The 17,071-nt window shown below is 40.1% G+C and overlaps 1 protein-coding gene across 1 annotated transcript; it reads right to left on the bottom strand.

Moving 5' to 3' along the window:
* Positions 1–755: 755 nt before the first annotated feature.
* LOC114151525 (N-acetyllactosaminide beta-1,3-N-acetylglucosaminyltransferase 3-like) lies at positions 756–15,805 on the bottom strand. Its single transcript, XM_028028789.1, has 2 exons — positions 15,692–15,805; positions 756–3,044 (listed from the first exon to the last, which is right to left on the bottom strand). Exon 2 carries the CDS (start codon positions 3,032–3,034, stop codon positions 1,913–1,915), a length of 1,122 nt encoding a protein of 373 aa, XP_027884590.1. The 5' UTR covers positions 3,035–3,044; positions 15,692–15,805; the 3' UTR covers positions 756–1,912.
* Positions 15,806–17,071: the final 1,266 nt, after the last annotated feature.

Genomic DNA, 17,071 nt, shown 5'->3' with positions numbered 1-17,071 from the left:
TGAATGCATACAGTCGTTTTGATGTAGCAACACATCCAATCATTTCCACAATAAATATTGACCCAAACAACAGCTCAAAATCAATTTTTCAGTTTTTCACTAAGAATTATTTTTTATAGTCCAGAGGAAAAACTCTGACTCAAGTGTAAAGCGATGCAACACAAACCAACATCAACTGGCTTTTACATTATAGCGGTCAAAACATACGCTGAGTTATCCCTCATTTTAAAATATATTCAACCTGGGAAATTATTACAGAAATGAGTAAAGGACAAGATACAAAAGGGAAAAAAACAAAAAGATTATCTTCTCAGTTGCTCTGTAACAAAACATGTTATAGTGCTGTTTAAAAGGCTGAACTCATTGTCTTTGGCTTCCATGTCGTACTTTCTTATAAACCTCTGTAGTAGGTTTATAGTAGGTTGTTCTCAGCAGATACAGAGTAATCAGAACAAGAACCAACCATCTCAGAGACAGTTTTTACCCGATAGCAATAACAGAACTAAATGCAATCAAAAACAACCATTAATCATCATAAATGATGTATGTGAGAATGTGGCTATTCTTATTTATTAGTTGTTTTTTTTGTTTGTTTGTTTTTTTTTACCAGTTATTTGTTCATTCTTACATTGTGTGTGAATTGTGAGACAGTTATTTTTTTGTTTTTAAGCATATTCACTGACTGATGGCACCTTTTAAATTTTGTTGTCCTTGTGACAATGACAATAAAGATTTATCTCTATCTCTAGTATTTATCAATATTGAATCAACCTGCTTTATATTATATTTTCTGTATTTTTTGCGGACCATTTTCAAGGAAATGTTTTTCAATTTTCAAGTCAATTCATTTGTTATCCAGAACTTACACACTGCTGCTAAAATTTCACATTTTTGAGACTTAAAAAATTTAGATAACTGAAAAAGATTTAAAAACTTTTAATGTGTAACTTACATAAGTAAAAGTCTTCTACAAATCACAAGCTCATTTAATGTTTTGTGCTAAGGATATCTCATGCGGATCTCATGTGGAAATATGCAGCCCACATATGTTTTCTTCACTAGTCTAACCTTTTTTGTTTGCAACTGATTATGTTTTGTAAATAATCCATTAATTCTTATGCACATATACTGTATATTTAAATGCATCTTGAGCATTTATCTTCTCTAAATTAACTCACTCAACTTCACATTAGATTTAATCTGAGTATTTTTTTAAATATTTGCATAGTATTATAATTCTTATGGTGTGCACTTGTCTTTACTATGCAGTGTATTATTCTTTTTTTTTATTTTTTACCTTTGTGTGAAAATGCATGTTCTGACTTCAACATGCTGCTGTTATTCCTTTTTCACACATGCTAACACTCCCCCACCTTCCTGTTGACCCTGCATGATGTTCAGTTTGAGATTGACGGCCTGCTCTTTGAAATACTTTTTAGCCCTTACTCCTTGAACTCACAAAGAGTTATGTACAAGTATTGTGCTCGTACCTTTTCTTTCAACTCAACCAATAATGTTCAGTTAGTTAACTATAACTCTACAAATAAATAAATCAATATCAGCTGCAACATGCGAGTGGAAAAACTGGCCTGGTGAAAAGCTTGGAAGTTTAAATCCAGTAAATATCCTCTAAGACGTTAATGGTTACGAAAAAAAAAAGTGCATAGAACCTGCAAAGCAACCCCTGAGAAACTTGTCCAGAATCTTCTGACATAACATTCATTAGGAAAGAAGAAAAAACAATATTTTAAATTCACCTGACACACGGATAGAAACGATCCAGTAGTAAGTGGCAGTGTAATGTTTCTGTCCATGCAAATTTCTGTTCACATGCGTGGTCACTTGAGGTGGTGTACAGTTAATAAGCTCCATCCTCTTAAATGAGACATTGTTCAGTTGCGTTATGTCTTTTCTAAGTGTCATCACATTTTAGTTTTGGGTTCTGTATGCTGTGCCACATCAGGTACATCTGAGCTGGGAGGAATCTGTGCACCAGCAAAATGTCTTTATAGAAGCACGGACTGAAGTTGTCTACTTTGTTGGAGGGAATGTGCAGCCCCGCTGTCTTCACACTCATGTGTGAGGACGGGCCAAGTCCGGCTTTGGCCAGACACATCCCCATGTAAACATCATCGATGGGAAGAACTGGTATGGATTTGGACATGCGGTATATAAGCATTGCTGTGTATCCTGACAGAAGGAAGCCCCCTCCGCCACAATACGGAGGGTATGTGTCTGATTTCTGAACTTGAACTGGGATAAAATATTTGCTCCCTGCTGCTCTGATGGGCCCCACATTCTGGATCAGATGACCAGTGAAGAGATGCCTGCTCCCATTATTTTCCTTGAGGCTTTGCAGATACACAACCATGTTGTCTGTGTGGGCAAACACATCGTCGTCCCCATTCAGGAGGAAGCGAGCATTCGGACAGTTTCTTTCCATCCATTCCAGGAACAGTATTTGCTTCAAAGTGAGGTTGTAAAACGTGTCACTGAAGTCCCACTGGAGGACATCTCTGTGCTCCTGTTGCTCCAGTTTCAGGAGATTGTTCAGTCTTTCTTTTTCATAACTGTCACCTGAAACTCCGGAAATGAAGATCCTTCGAATCGACATGCCGTTGTATAACCTCTCTTTACCCCATGTTTTCCGCAGCACCTCCCGCCGTTCGTAGTTGGCCGGGGAGCTTTTGATGACCAGCAGAAGGAAAACGTCTCCCGATTTCTCAGCTCCTCCACATTTATCAGGGAGATCCAGCAGCATGGGGAAATGTCGACAGTGACAATAGAAGAGAAAGTCTTTGATATTCTGAGGAAGATTTGAGAAGCCTGTGATGTTGGCTGCAGTCAGATTTTGCTGGCATTTTTCCCAAGAGTGTATGTAAGAGATGTTTTTGATGCGTGTCTTTTTTTGTCTGTTGTTCTCAGCAGTGTTCTTCTGGAAAGTTTTCTGATGATCAGAGTACATAAAGAAAGGGAAAGCCAGCAGGCCAAGGGCTCCAACAAAGAAGAAGATTCTTGCCTTGATTTTTCTCATCTTTGAAGCTCTGAAGTGGAGACAAAACAAAGGCTTAATTAAAACAGATGCCATTAACAAGAACAAGAAAATACAAAATATGGAAAAACAATAAATAACTCATGTAATGAAAGTATCTAGGTAAATACTGGATCATATTAAAAAAACAATATGTTGAGCTATCATCAGAGTGGATTCCTGGTTTTCCCTTGAATAGCTCTCTCTAAAAATTAGTACAGCTTCATATTTTAATAATTTCTACACCAAATAGGCATTAATATGAACAGTGGGAGCTGTCCTAATACCACAGAATCTAACATCTGCAGTCTTGGGGTATAGCCAATGAGTGTCAAGGGAAATAAACGGAGTTCCGCAATTGGCTGCTTTACATATGGCAGCCAATAGTGTGTCAAGTAGCATTGTGTAAAGTTATTCTAGCTGTATAAAATATTTTAGATATGTCCACCAAAAAAAATCCTTGAATTGACAGATTGTTAGCAAACAACTCAGGGACTATGTTCCACAGGAAATCTGCAAATACTGAACTGAACTGTGAATGGGTGGGTGGGTGGGGTGGGGGGGGCTGACTGCACTTGTGAATCAAAAAACACATGAAGGTTTTCTCCATGGTTAATCAGATTAAGATAAATACTCAGCTATTGGTCAATGCAGGTCAATTGGTTCTGCATCATAAACAGACAAAGAAAATGGCCTAAAACAAGAAGCATGACACTGTCACATTGGCCATATTGCTGTTTCAAGAGCTGAGTGTGGAAATCTGAGGATGGTCAGCATTAATCACCTAATAAACATCCTGCTGCATTCTTTCTGGGGTTTTCATGACCAGAGAAATAAACTCCCACACCCAAGTCAGCAGCTCATTGCAAACACATTATGTCCGTTTTTCTTTTCTTTTTTTTTGCTTCAGAACCTCCATCTCAGAACCTGAGGAAATGTTCAGATTTTTAATTTAACACCTTTTTCTCTAGCAGAGGTAGTTAAAGCTTAAAAAACCCCTTGATCCCCAAAACCCCAAACTCATTTGGTCACTAATTCTATTCTGTCAATTTCCCAATCAGGATTTTGTAAACAAAAAAATTCTACCACTGCAGCACTAAGTGACGCAGTGATCCCACATTGACAGGAAAATTAATACAAAGAAAAAGCTCTGATGGAGTGGATTTGGTGGTGAGATATAATTAAGGCTCAGCTGCAAGGGAGGCATTCTGCTGTGGTTTAGAGAACAGTGTCCAATGGGAATGATCACCAAGGTTGCAATATGTTTTCAATTAGTTACTGATTTCAAGATGCATGTTAGAAGTCCTTAGAGAAGAAGGAGGCTGTGGACTCAGGGACTATTTATCGTGATAAACAACTCGACTGCTTTGTGCAAACAGTCGAGCAGGAATGCAGTACAAGGCACCAGTAGAAAGGTAATGTGTGGACAATGCAGGACTTTGACATAAAAATAACTTGTTAATGAAGTTTTGACTAAAAAAAAAAGAAGAAAAAAAGCATTTGTTGATAAACAGCATGTTGAAATCATAAATGGTCTGGCATTTTCAATTTTGGAGTTGATTTGTAGAAACAAGATTTCCTCTGAAGACAAACATAACAGCAAGAGTATTTAGTAAGAGTCTGGCTTCTGATACAAAGAGTGCTAAGTTTGCCCATTTCAACAGATTTGTCAAAACCAATGAACAAACAGAGAAGAGGAACATAAGCTAATTTTCTTATTTTTACAGAAAAGTTCACCAACATGAAAAGATTTGATCAAGCTTGACTTTGGGCAGGAATATAGCATAGATAGCAAACCACTGAGTCATTTGCTTCTCAATCTCCAGCATCATCACTGTTGCCTTGCAGCAAGAAAGTCTTATGTTCAAATCCTGGCCTTTCTAAATATATTGCGATTTCTCCCTGTGTGCTTGTATGAGTCCTCCAGCTTGAGTCCTCCAGCTTCCTCTCACAGTTGAAAATCCTGCATGTTGAGTTAATCTATCTTCTGATTCTTGTATATTTGAAATTATTTTTCATAGATGACTGTCAGGTCTATTTTTGCTTTTGGTATTTTGTCTTAGTTTCCTTCCTGGGTTACTTATCATCTCTCCTTCCTATGTTTTTTTCTTGCCACAGCTCTTCCTCATTTCTTCTGCTCTGCCTACTTGGTTCTCATGCAATGTTTCTACGCTGAATCAGGGATTAAATCACATGTGTCACAAAAGCTCTCACAAACATTGCACAATTCAATAATGAAATACTTTCACTTCATCTGCTTTATCACATTCCAGTTTGGTAGGTAGTTGTAAAGCATCTATAAGCTATTTGTCAACCACAAACAAACAGAGAAAGAACTTTCTTTTTTATGAGTTCAGTCCAAGGGACAAAATGCCACAAGTATGTTACGTTTACAAAACCAAGTTTAGATTTTGTATTAAATTTCTTTACTAAAATTAAACTTAACTTGAGAAACTTTTTGTCTCTCTCCTTCAGGTCAGTGAAGAGGATAATCATTAACATTTTCTGCGCTCATAGTTTCAGTTCTTCAAAACTGAAAATGAATGATGAACCGAACCTAAATCACAATGCAGTAGTATTTCGCAGCATGGAGCCAGAAGCTGTTTTATGTGTTATGTACTTTGGCTCTATGATTCAATCCACTTCCATTTGAAACAACTATAAAATAATTAATTACGATAAACTGATATATCTAAGATAATGTAATATAAAAAGAACCCACTTGTAAATAAACACGCCATACAAATGCTTGTTTTCACATTTGAATATGAGCAAATATAATAACTACATATATTATATTTAGGACACTACAAAAGAACCCGGCATTGTTGCAGTTCTTGCTTTGATGTGAGTTTTTTTCAACATCCTGGTAGCATGTTATTTTAAGGATCTAAAATTATTTTTTTTATTATCAGTTGATCAATGATCTGAAAATGTGTCGGTGTAGTTCTACCAGTAGTTGCATCACACAGGTTTGTTATTCTGATTTAAAAAATTAAATTCAGTTCTCTTTAGGAATTATTATTTTAAATAATTGAATATATTACAATTACCACTACTTTTTATTTAATTTTAAACATGTCAACTCTGGATTAGTATCCCTCAAGAATTGGCAAGTTTGTTTTTATTGTAGCCTTTAAAATTTAACAATTCCCCTCATTCACGACTAAGTAAAATAATCTGTAGCAGATTTTTTTGTTGTTTTATCCTTGTAAATCTCTTTTCTTTGTTGCCATTGTATTCAATACAATGGCAGCAAGACAGAACAAAATTAAAATCATTAAAGAAAAAGACATGTCAAATACAGCAAACTAACTTGTTTGGCTTTTGAGTTGAATTACAAGAGTTGAATTAATTATTCTTTAAGGCATAGTTGCCTTAAAGAATATAAATGATGCTCATAAAAGATGAGCAGCAAACTCTGAAAATCTGCTAACTCTGCTTATGATTAAGATTCTGAGTTGTTAAAAGGGTTAAATCATTCTTGTAGCAGCTAATTTTTAGATGCCTATTGACAAACATGTGCTACAAGTACAATTTCCTGTCTAATCAGAAAAGAGAACAAATACCACCCTTAGTGGTTTCCGTATTAGAACCATCAACAATGCGAGGCACCTTTGACTCGCTAATAAGTCACGCCATTCATCTGTGGCTTACAACTAAAATGTTACAGATTTGAAAAGCTCTCGTAGTATTTTCTAGTTTAATTCGTCATGTAAAACATGGGTGTTCAGCTCCTCAAGGCTCGGTAACCTGACCATTTTAGATGCGTCTTTTCTTCAACACAGTTGATTCAAAAGAACCATCTATCTCTGCAGCTTGTCATAATATTCTGCACAGGCTTACGAGAAACAAAGCCTCAAGGAGTTCTTGCTGCAACAGTGTTTGAACGGAACTTCTTTTTTCACCTTCCCAAGTTTCGCTAGCAGACTACATTCCAGCGCTATTTCAATCCTGTTTCTATTTGAACACTACTGAAGAAGTCGACGTAAAGCTTTATTTATCTACGTTTTCTTTTTGTTAAAAAAAAAAAGGTGAACCAGTGTGTTGAGTGTGTTGAACCAGGGAACAAGCTAAAATATACTGGATCCAGAAGACTGACTTTGGACATCACGTTAGATTAAGATTTGGCAGACTGCCAAGTTGTCATCCTTGTTTCATATTGTTGGACTGGGTCTAAATACTCAATGCAGCCCTGAGCAGGAAGGAGAGTATAGAAAACAGATAAAATCATGGGAACATATTGTGTGTGAGGTTTTCAGGTTTCCTGTAGCCTAATTTGAATTAGAAAATGCCATTAGCATGCTCTAATCTGTGCAGTAAGAGTGCAGGTCTTGGAAAAAGGCATTGAATCTCAGAAGGTTGCAATAAATAGTAAAAATTATTTCATTTAGTCATGGATAAGGCTCTCAAGAATATATCTTGCTTGTAAATGTTGGCTGGTAATTGTTCATATTAGTTTACATGTAGGTCGGGTCGCGGGGGTAGCAGCTTCAGAAGGGAGGCCCAGACTTCCCTCTCCCCAGCCACTTCTTCCAGCTCCTCCGGGGGAATCCCGAGGCGTTCCCAGGCCAGCCGAGAGACATAGTCCCTCCAGCGTGTCCTGGGTCTTCCCCGGGGCCTCCTCCCGGTGGGACGTGCCCGGAACACCTCACCAGGGAGGCGTCCAGGAGGCATCCTGACCAGATGCCCAAGCCACCTCAACTGGCTCCTCTCGATGTGAAGGAGCAGCGGCTCTACTCTGAGTCCCTCCCGGATGACTGAGCTTCTCACCCTATCTCTAAGGGAGAGCCCAGCCACCCTACGGAGAAAACCCATTTTGGCCGCTTGTATCCGCGATCTCGTTCTTTCGGTCATGACCCAAAGCTCATGACCATAGATGAGGGTGGGAACGTAGATCGACCGGTAAATCGAGAGCTTCGCTTTTTGGCTCAGCTCTCTCTTCACCACGACGGACCGGTACAGCGCCCGCTTGACAGCAGACGCTGCGCCAATCCGCCTGTCGATCTCCCGCTCCCTTCTTCCCCCATTCGTGAACAAGATCCCGAGATACTTAAACTCCTCCACTTGGGGCAGGACACCCCCCCTGACCCGGAGAAGGCCTCTACCCTTTTCCGGCTCAAGACCATGGCCTCGGATTTGGAGGCACTGATCCCCATCCCGGCCGCTTCACACTCGGCTGCGAACCGATCCAGCGAGAGCTGCAGATCACGATCTGATGAAGCCAAAAGGACCACATCGTCTGCGAAAAGCAGAGATGAGATCCTGAGGCCACCAAATCGGATCCCCTCAACACCTTGGCTGCGCCTAGAAATTCTGTCCATGAAAGTGATGAACAGAATCGGTGACAAAGGGCAGCCCTGGCGGAGTCCAACTCTCACCGGAAACGAGCCCGACTTACTGCCGGCAATGCGGACCAGACTCTGACACCGGTCATACAGGGACCTGACAGCCCGTATCAAAGGGCCCGGTACCCCATACTCCCGGAGAACCCCCCACAGGGCTCCCCGAGGGACACGGTCGAACGCCTTCTCCAAGTCCACAAAACACATGTAGACTGGTTGGGCGAACTCCCATGCACCCTCCAGGACCCTGATGAGGGTGTAGAGCTGGTCCAGTGTTCCACGACCAGGACGAAAACCACACTGCTCTTCCTGAATCCGAGGTTCGACTATCCGACGGACCCTCCTCTCCAGGACCCCTGAATAGACCTTGCCAGGGAGGCTTAAGAGTGTGACCCCTCTATAATTGGAGCACACCCTCCGGTCCCCCTTTTTGAACAGGGGGACCACCACCCCAGTCTGCCAATCCAGGGGAACTGCCCCCGATGTCCATGCGATATTGCAGAGTCGCGTCAACCAACACAACCCTACAACATCCAGAGCCTTAAGGAACTCCGGGCGGATCTCATCCACCCCCGGGGCCTTGCCACCGAGGAGCTTTTTAACCACCTCGGCGACCTCGCCCCCAGAGATTGGAGAGCCCAACCCAGAGTCCCCAGGCTCCGCTTCCTCAGTGGAAGGCATGTTGGTGGGATTGAGGAGGTCTTCGAAGTACTCTGCCCACCGGCCCACAACGTCCCGAGTAGAGGTCAGCAGCACACCATCCCCACTATAAACAGTGTTGGTGCTGCACCGCTTCCCCCCCCTGAGACGCCGGATGGTGGACCAGAATCGCCTCGAAGCCGTGCGGAAGTCTTTCTCCATGGCCTCTCCAAACTCCTCCCACACCCGAGTTTTTGCCTCAGCAACCGCCCGAGCCGCATGCCGCTTCGCCCGCCGGTACCCATCAGCTGCTTCCGGAGTCCCACAGGCCAAAAAGGCTCGATAGGACTCCTTCTTCAGCCTGACGGCATCCCTCACCGAAGGTGTCCACCAACGGGTTCGAGGGTTGCCGCCGCGACAGGCACCGACAACCTTGCGGCCACAGCTCCGATCGGCCGCCTCGACAATGGAGGCACGGAACACGGTCCACTCAGACTCCATGTCCCCCACCTCCCCCGGGACGTGTTCGAAGTTTTGCCGGAGATGGGAGTTAAAGCTCCGTCTCACAGGGGATTCCGCCAGACGTTCCCAGCAGACCCTCCCAACATGTTTGGGCCTGCCAGGTCTGACCGGCTTTCGCCCCCGCCACCGGAGCCAACTCACCACCAGGTAGTGGTCAGTGGACAGCTCCGCACCTCTCTTCACCCGAGTGTCCAAGACATACGGCCGCAGATCCGATGAAACGATGACAAAGTCGATCATCGAACTGCGGCCTAGGGTGTCCTGGTGCCAAGTGCACATATGGACACCCTTATGCTTGAACATGGTGTTCGTTATGGACAATCCATGGCGAGCACAGAAGTCCAGCAACAGAACACCGCTCGAGTTCAGGTCGGGTGGGCCGTTCCTCCCAACCACGCCCCTCCAGGTCTCACTGTCGTTGCCCACGTGAGCGTTGAAGTCCCCCAGCAGAACAAGGGAGTCCCCAGGAGGAGCACTCTCCAGTACCCCCTCTAAGGACTCCAAAAAGGGTGGGTAATCTGAACTGTCGTTCGGCCCGTAAGCACAAACGACAGTCAGAACCCGTCCCCCCACCCGTAGGCGGAGGGATCCTACCCTCTCGTTCACCGGGGTAAACCCCAACGTACAGGCGCCGAGATGGGGAGCAACAAGTATGCCCACTCCTGCCCGACGTCTCTCTCCCTGGGCAACTCCAGAGTGGAAGTATGTCCAGCCCCTCTCAAGGAGACTGGTTCCAGAACCAGAGCCATGCGTCGAGGTGAGACCGACTATTTCTAGCCGGAACCTCTCGACCTCACGCACTAGCTCCGGCTCCTTCCCCACCAGAGAGGTGACATTCCACGTCCCAAGAGCCAGTTTCTGCAACCGAGGATCGGACCGCCAGGGTCCCCTCCCTTGGCCGCCACCCATCACACAGTGCACCCGATCCCTTTGGCCCCTCCCACGGGTGGTGGGCCCTTCTGAAGCTGCTACCCCTGCGACCCGACCTCGGATAAGCGGAAGAAGATGGATGGATGGATGGATGGATGGAGTTTACATGTAACTATTTGCATGTCCATGCAGCAATATAAAGATCAAACCTTTTGGAGCTGTTGCTAATGTACAGAATGACAAAGTGTCTTTAGGGAAGATTGGTAGGATTTCCCCCCAACGAGACACCAATCTATCAAAAGGTTCACCAACAGTAATTTCTGAGGCCAGTTTAAAATCACGTCTATTTCTGCACTATAGGAGGAAACAGGAAGCAGGATGAGGGCTAACAGAAAACCTCAAAGGGCACAAAGCAAAACCCTCACACGTTGGTTATATCCTCCTTTGTGCTTGGAAACTAACAAAGCAGCATTTTAGCCAGGCTGTGTAACTTGGGAGAATTTTAAATGTTTCATGATTTCTTTCCTTCTTGTCTTTTATATCATTTTAACAAAATAAAATCATCTGCGCCAAAAAATCCTATTTCATTTGAATAGGATTTGAATCCTATTCAAATGAAATAAATTGCCTTTATAATTAGTTTTCCTCCTCCACCCCCATTTCTCTCCATTAGGTCACTATAATCTTTCCATGTACTGTAAATATATCAAACTGCATGTACAGGATAAAAAAAACATTTTATTTTACATCTTTAAAAGCTTTCAAGATCAAGTAAAACATAAAAAAATCAGTTATGGTATTTTTTCACTCCCAGCTATAGTCAATGCTTCATTTGAAAAACAGGCATTATAGAAATAAAAATCAAAGTAAAACAATTCAATGTATGTGTTTGTTTTGTTGTAGAGGATGATTCAAATGCAGGAATAAAGAGTTTCATAGAGAATCAAAAAATATATATAAAAAAAACAGTACAGAGATATAGTCTGTCTCGAAAATGGTGGCCAGGAATATGGGGTGATAAGAGGCAAAAAATAATCATCCAGCAGAGACAGACAGAATGACAGGGCAATAAAAACTGAGGGAGGTGATGAGTGTAGCAAGACACATAAAACCAGTTAAACAGAGTGAAAGCCCTGAGTGAGAAATCTACAAAACAGAGATGAATGGAAGCGAATAAGTCGCAAAAGACAAACATACAGAGATCAGAAAACATAACACGCCAACAAGAGATTGACAAAAATAACATTTAAAAATATGAGACAAAAACACTCCGTAGTAACAAACAACCAGGCAGTAAAGAGACCAAAGACTAGAACGTTTCTCTCCAACCAGGATAAAACTACAAAGAATACTTCTATGGCAATCTTTAAAGAGCCTTTTTGTGTCTAACCAACGCAACCCGAAATTAAGGAACCCCAAAGTGCTGAGAAAACTAAATGACTGAAGTCAAACCAATGTTTTTATTAGTTTGTCTTCAAGGCAAAATTTCCAACTCTGGCATATTTGCAGCCAATAAAATATGTACTAGATATTCAACAACTTCACTTAACAAGGTTTATATGCTAATTTAATAAATAAGACTAGTATAGTTTTTCCTTTATGTTCTAAAAACATAAAACGTTGTATAGACTGAATCTGGATTCTGCTCTAACGTCAGTCAAATCCACAGTGTGGCTTTAAACCACACTGTGGATTAAAGCCAATATAAAATGAAGTAATGCTTGGGTGTGTGATGGCAAATCAATTCTTCTAACATTTGTTAAAAACGGTTGGAATAAGTTAGAGTATATGGGCAGGTCACACATTAAGTCATTACATGAAAAGTATGCTTCTACTGCCAAGACAACTTGACGCAAACAAACCCATTTTGCAAATCATCTTCCTCAAAGCTAAAGCAGAAGTTTGAATCCCTCTAAACTACTCCATAATTTAAGAATAAAAACAGTTACTAAAGCCATTGTATTACATTCCGTTTATTTATTTTTATTTTCTGGAAATTGGTAATTGTTTGCCAACCTGTATGGGTACAAGTAAGAACTAAAGTAACGTGGAATTTAAGCCTAGAATGACGTTTGATCATGTTCTCGTCTTCGGGGCTGTTTTGATCTGTAATGTTTTAGATGAAAGATTCAGCACACTTCACTAACGTGCTACCAGCTTTTCTGCAATATCAAAGATCTAATCAGGAGATGTTATCACGTCTCGATAAGAGATCCAGTAGACCTGATACACGTGATAAGATGCATCCATATGCATGTTCACTGTGCTTCACTCATACAGTTTATGCTACAGCCTTATTCCAAATTTCATTAAAAATAAGAAACACTCGATTATGACAATGTAGTACAAAAATTTTCTTTTTAGATTTATTAAGAAAGAGAAAACAAACAAATCCCATTTCTGGACGCAAGTATTCACAAACTTTGCTGAAGGGAGCTAATTTTTTGGCATATAATTTGTGATAGGAGTCTGTCAATTATTTGGGGGGTTTTAATTTCCAGATGCTTCCTTTTGCTCTTCCAACAGAGCAAAAGGAAGTTGGAAGCATCTGTCAGGCCAGATGCTTCCAACAGAGCAAAAGGAAGCATCTGGCCTGACAGTAACGGTTATAAATGTTGTTGCAACATATTTAGCTTTCATAATGTAACACAACATGACAGACACCAAAGAAAACTATTTCAGTCCACAGCAAGAGTTCTGCTTTCTCTACTAGAAGTAGAAATATAATAAAAACAAATATAAATACATGGTTTCAATTTATCTGCTATACTCCTAAGTCAGCTACAACAGACAAACTGTAAATCATGCAGCTATATTTTCATGAAGGAATTCAAAGTGAAGCTGTTGTTTTAAATACAGATACTATGTATCAGATACTAATGTGTGATCACTTGATTTCTATGCAAGTATTCATCATCCTCCAATGAGGATGAGTTTAGGATTATCATAATCCTAAACTCTTATCGCTGGCCTCATTTCTCTTGTTCGTTCAAGTCACACTCATAAGGATAGTATATAGGATGGGGCAGTTTGCTCAACATCAGGTCTTAATTTTCATTCCTTATTTGTAGGAATGAAGAGTGTGACTTTTACAACCTTTGTAACACTTTTTTTGACAGTTCTAACACAGACGGTATCTATTGTTCCATAGAAATCATTGTACAAGAGATAAGGCAAGAACAAATTGTGTGCGCCTCTCCCAAGTTGCTTAGTATCATCTGAAGGGGAAATGGAAACTTAAACAGACAACTGTAAAACTCAAGCTAACAGGACAGCAGGGCAGGTTCAGACACTGCTAAATTTTCTATTTATATACTGCTTTTTGGAGTCTTGCTAATTTACATTATAGCAAGACTTAAAAACATCTATGCCGGGATAAGATGCACAAGCTACAAATTAGAAAACTGTCGATTTTATTCCAACCATAATTGATTTATAAGTAGCTGATCATTAATAGAGTAATAAAGTGAAGTAATGCATGAATGAAATGTCTTGCTTCAATCTGAAGAACCCAGGACAACACACAACACATGATTATATAGTCCCTTTAAGAAGCTCCTACTTGTTCTGACACTCTATCAGCTCATCATAGTAATAATACTCCTCATTATGCCATTTAATACTGTTCTTAGAAACTGAGTTGGACTGAGAAATAGTTTGTATGATGAGCTCAGCAGACATGCATTTTCACCAGGTGTCCGCTGATTGCTGCTGCTGCTGCTAGTCTGGTTGAACTGAATCGGGAATTATGACATTCTTATCACAATCTATGCAAGATAGTTCAGGTTTATGCGATATGTATTAAGTAGTTTAGTACTTTAAATGACATCTATTTGATTTGTCCTAGCTGGACTACAAAAAGTTAGATCCGGTTCTGCATGGTAGACTCAGCTGTTGAGTTTTAGGATGTGAAATCAGCCATCTTGCTCTCAGCATGGCAAAGTGATGGTTGTTAATTTGAGAAAATTGTCACAGATTAAATAACCGTCATACAAAAGCAATTATGTGCACAAAAATAGATCAAATGCGCATCATTTTTAAGTTTAAGCTGTCTGAGCACTTAAAAAAAACTCTCTCAGTAATCATAAACAAATAAATCAGAGTGCTCTGTGAATTGCATCAATCTGGCTAAATATCCTGAAAGCTGAATCAAAAAATAGAAAATAGGCTAAAAAAAAAAAAAAAAAAGCATAGAGCACACAGGAAATTAGTAACTTCAACAGGATGGAAGAAAATAATATGATTTCATTGGATCTGGTGCTGTCCTCAAAAAACTCTTTCTGACAGCTCTTGACTACTAATTATCCCTTTAAGAGTTTTTTTCAACATGGTGACTTTTACTTTCAAAAAGCCAGTGGCAGAAAGTTAGGAAATAAAGAGAGGCCATAACTTCCTTTTTCCTCTCATTGTTTGAGCCCTTTCAGGTTGACATGACGGAATACTACCTTACAAACAGAACCAGGTTTTCACGCCGATAGTCACAAATTATACATTTTACTTAGGACATAATTTTTTACCCCATGCAGTTGGTGAAATCTAAAATGAGAATACCGAATTAATCTCCAGCTCAGCAAATGTGGACATTCAAATCGAGTACAGTATTCGTATAATGAGTTTTTCAATCCAAATACATTTTAATCTTTTGTTCCTAGCTATATGAGGGGAAGCAATAGTTAATTATTAATCAGTTTCATATTAAGGACAAATGAGTCAACATTTGAAAGTCAGTAAACGTTGGTGAATGAGTCATTGTAGTATCATAAGAAAACTAACATTTGTGGGAACAAAACTGGGAAGCAAAATCCAAAGTCGTTAAACAGCTGTAGTTGTTTTATCTATTTACTTGCTCAACTATTCTTTTTAGTCTCTTATCTATGAGTTACGAATCTCAAAATGTGTTGAAACCTAATGTGTTTTCTTTTTTTTTTTTTTATGAAACGGTCTTGCCTTTTAAGAAGCGGGACTGCACGCGCCTGAAACACTCGAGAGTTTCAATTACATTAGTATATTTAGCACATTGGAGCAGACACACGCACCCATTTTAGAGACGCACAGGCTTCTATATCGAGGCTTCATTAAAGTAAAAAGGCATTCGACGTAGTCAGGTTCCTAAATGAACTGGATGCGAGAAAATATAAAGTTTCAGGCAGTTGAAAAATTTGTCAAATGTCATTTCCCGTTATGGCTCAATATACGAAGCGCAAACTCAGCCGCTCGCTCTCCCAGCTCCCTCGATGATAAATGAGCCTTATTGGTTTGACAAAAAGTTTCAAAGTTTTATTACCTGTTGATGCAAATCGTCGGTCTCCTCTCTTACTTGAGTCACATCAGTCATAACTGTGGCTTCCTAAGGCAGCCTTACCAGATTTTGGAGCCGCTGGGCGGTGTCTGAAATGCACTAACGTCCATAGGTTAATAACATCCGAAGCGGGTGTCAGGACAAAAGCAAACAGATGCATTCTGTTCCATTTATTTTTTTTTAAAAAAAAGTTGTATTTAGATTTATACAAAAATCTAATTAATTTATCTTGGAGAATCATCAATTTAATTTCCGTAATTTAATTCATGTCATCACATTTAGATTTATTTCTGTTATATCAGGCATAACATGCACCTAACTGAAACACACATTTTTCTTTCTCAGAAAATCTGAGTATTACATGAAACTGATTATATATATATAAATAATATATAAATGTTACCTTTTGTCCATATTATGATCTGAATAATCTTTACAAAGACTATTATGCAAGTCAAGTTACTGTTAAAGAAGCAGGCTGTTCACAATGCTAAACTTAAGGATATTAATAGAAAGTTAGGTGGAAGGAAAAACTGTTGGAACAAATGAAACGGGGATAATCACAACCTTGACAGAATTGTGAAGAAAAGATTATACTCCAGAAGGTGTGAACTGTGACTGCTTCAAAAACCACCACACACAGACGTGTCCTGGATGTGAGCTACAACCATTGTGTTGATGTTTTAGGTCACACCTGACCTGGACTAAATGCAAAATGTAGAAGAGAGTTGTTTAACATTATACTAAAAGATTACTTTTTTTTTCATTTAGTTTGTTTATTATGGTGTCAGAGTCTGTAGAAATGGTGCAGATGCACGGAACCCTAGATGGTTGAAGTTCAGTTTGACATTTCTGCAGTTCCTCAAACCATTGATGATTAGAGGAACTAGCCATCTATCAGGAAATGTGTGTGTAGTTACAGTGGTGGTTATTTAATATTCCAGCAGTACTTGGCATCTGCCAAAAACACCAATATCATCAGGTGACATCCGATGATATGTCATCGATTCACAACACCCAACTTAAACCCCTCAAAACATCTAGGTCTAGGGAGTATTGTCAAGAGGAAGATGAACACTAGAGCCAGTATTGCAGGTGAGTTTAAATCAGACATTTAGAACACCTGGGCTTATTGAACACCTCAGAAGAGCCGTCATCTCTACGCCATACTGCATTGATATAGTGATTTATACAACAGTACACGGACGTACTTCTCAATATGCACACATTTCTGTTTTAAAAGTCTGTTTGAGAATAATAATTTAATATTAAAATTTTCAGAGATACTGAACTTTTGGGTTTTCATTTGTCATAATCATCAAAATAACTGAAATGAAATTTTTTGACAGGTTGTTTCTCTGCTTG

The sequence above is a fragment of the Xiphophorus couchianus genome, chromosome 9, assembly GCF_001444195.1.
Source record: "Xiphophorus couchianus chromosome 9, X_couchianus-1.0, whole genome shotgun sequence".
Taxonomy (NCBI): domain Eukaryota; kingdom Metazoa; phylum Chordata; class Actinopteri; order Cyprinodontiformes; family Poeciliidae; genus Xiphophorus; species Xiphophorus couchianus.
This window is presented reverse-complemented; position numbering and strand designations above follow the sequence as displayed.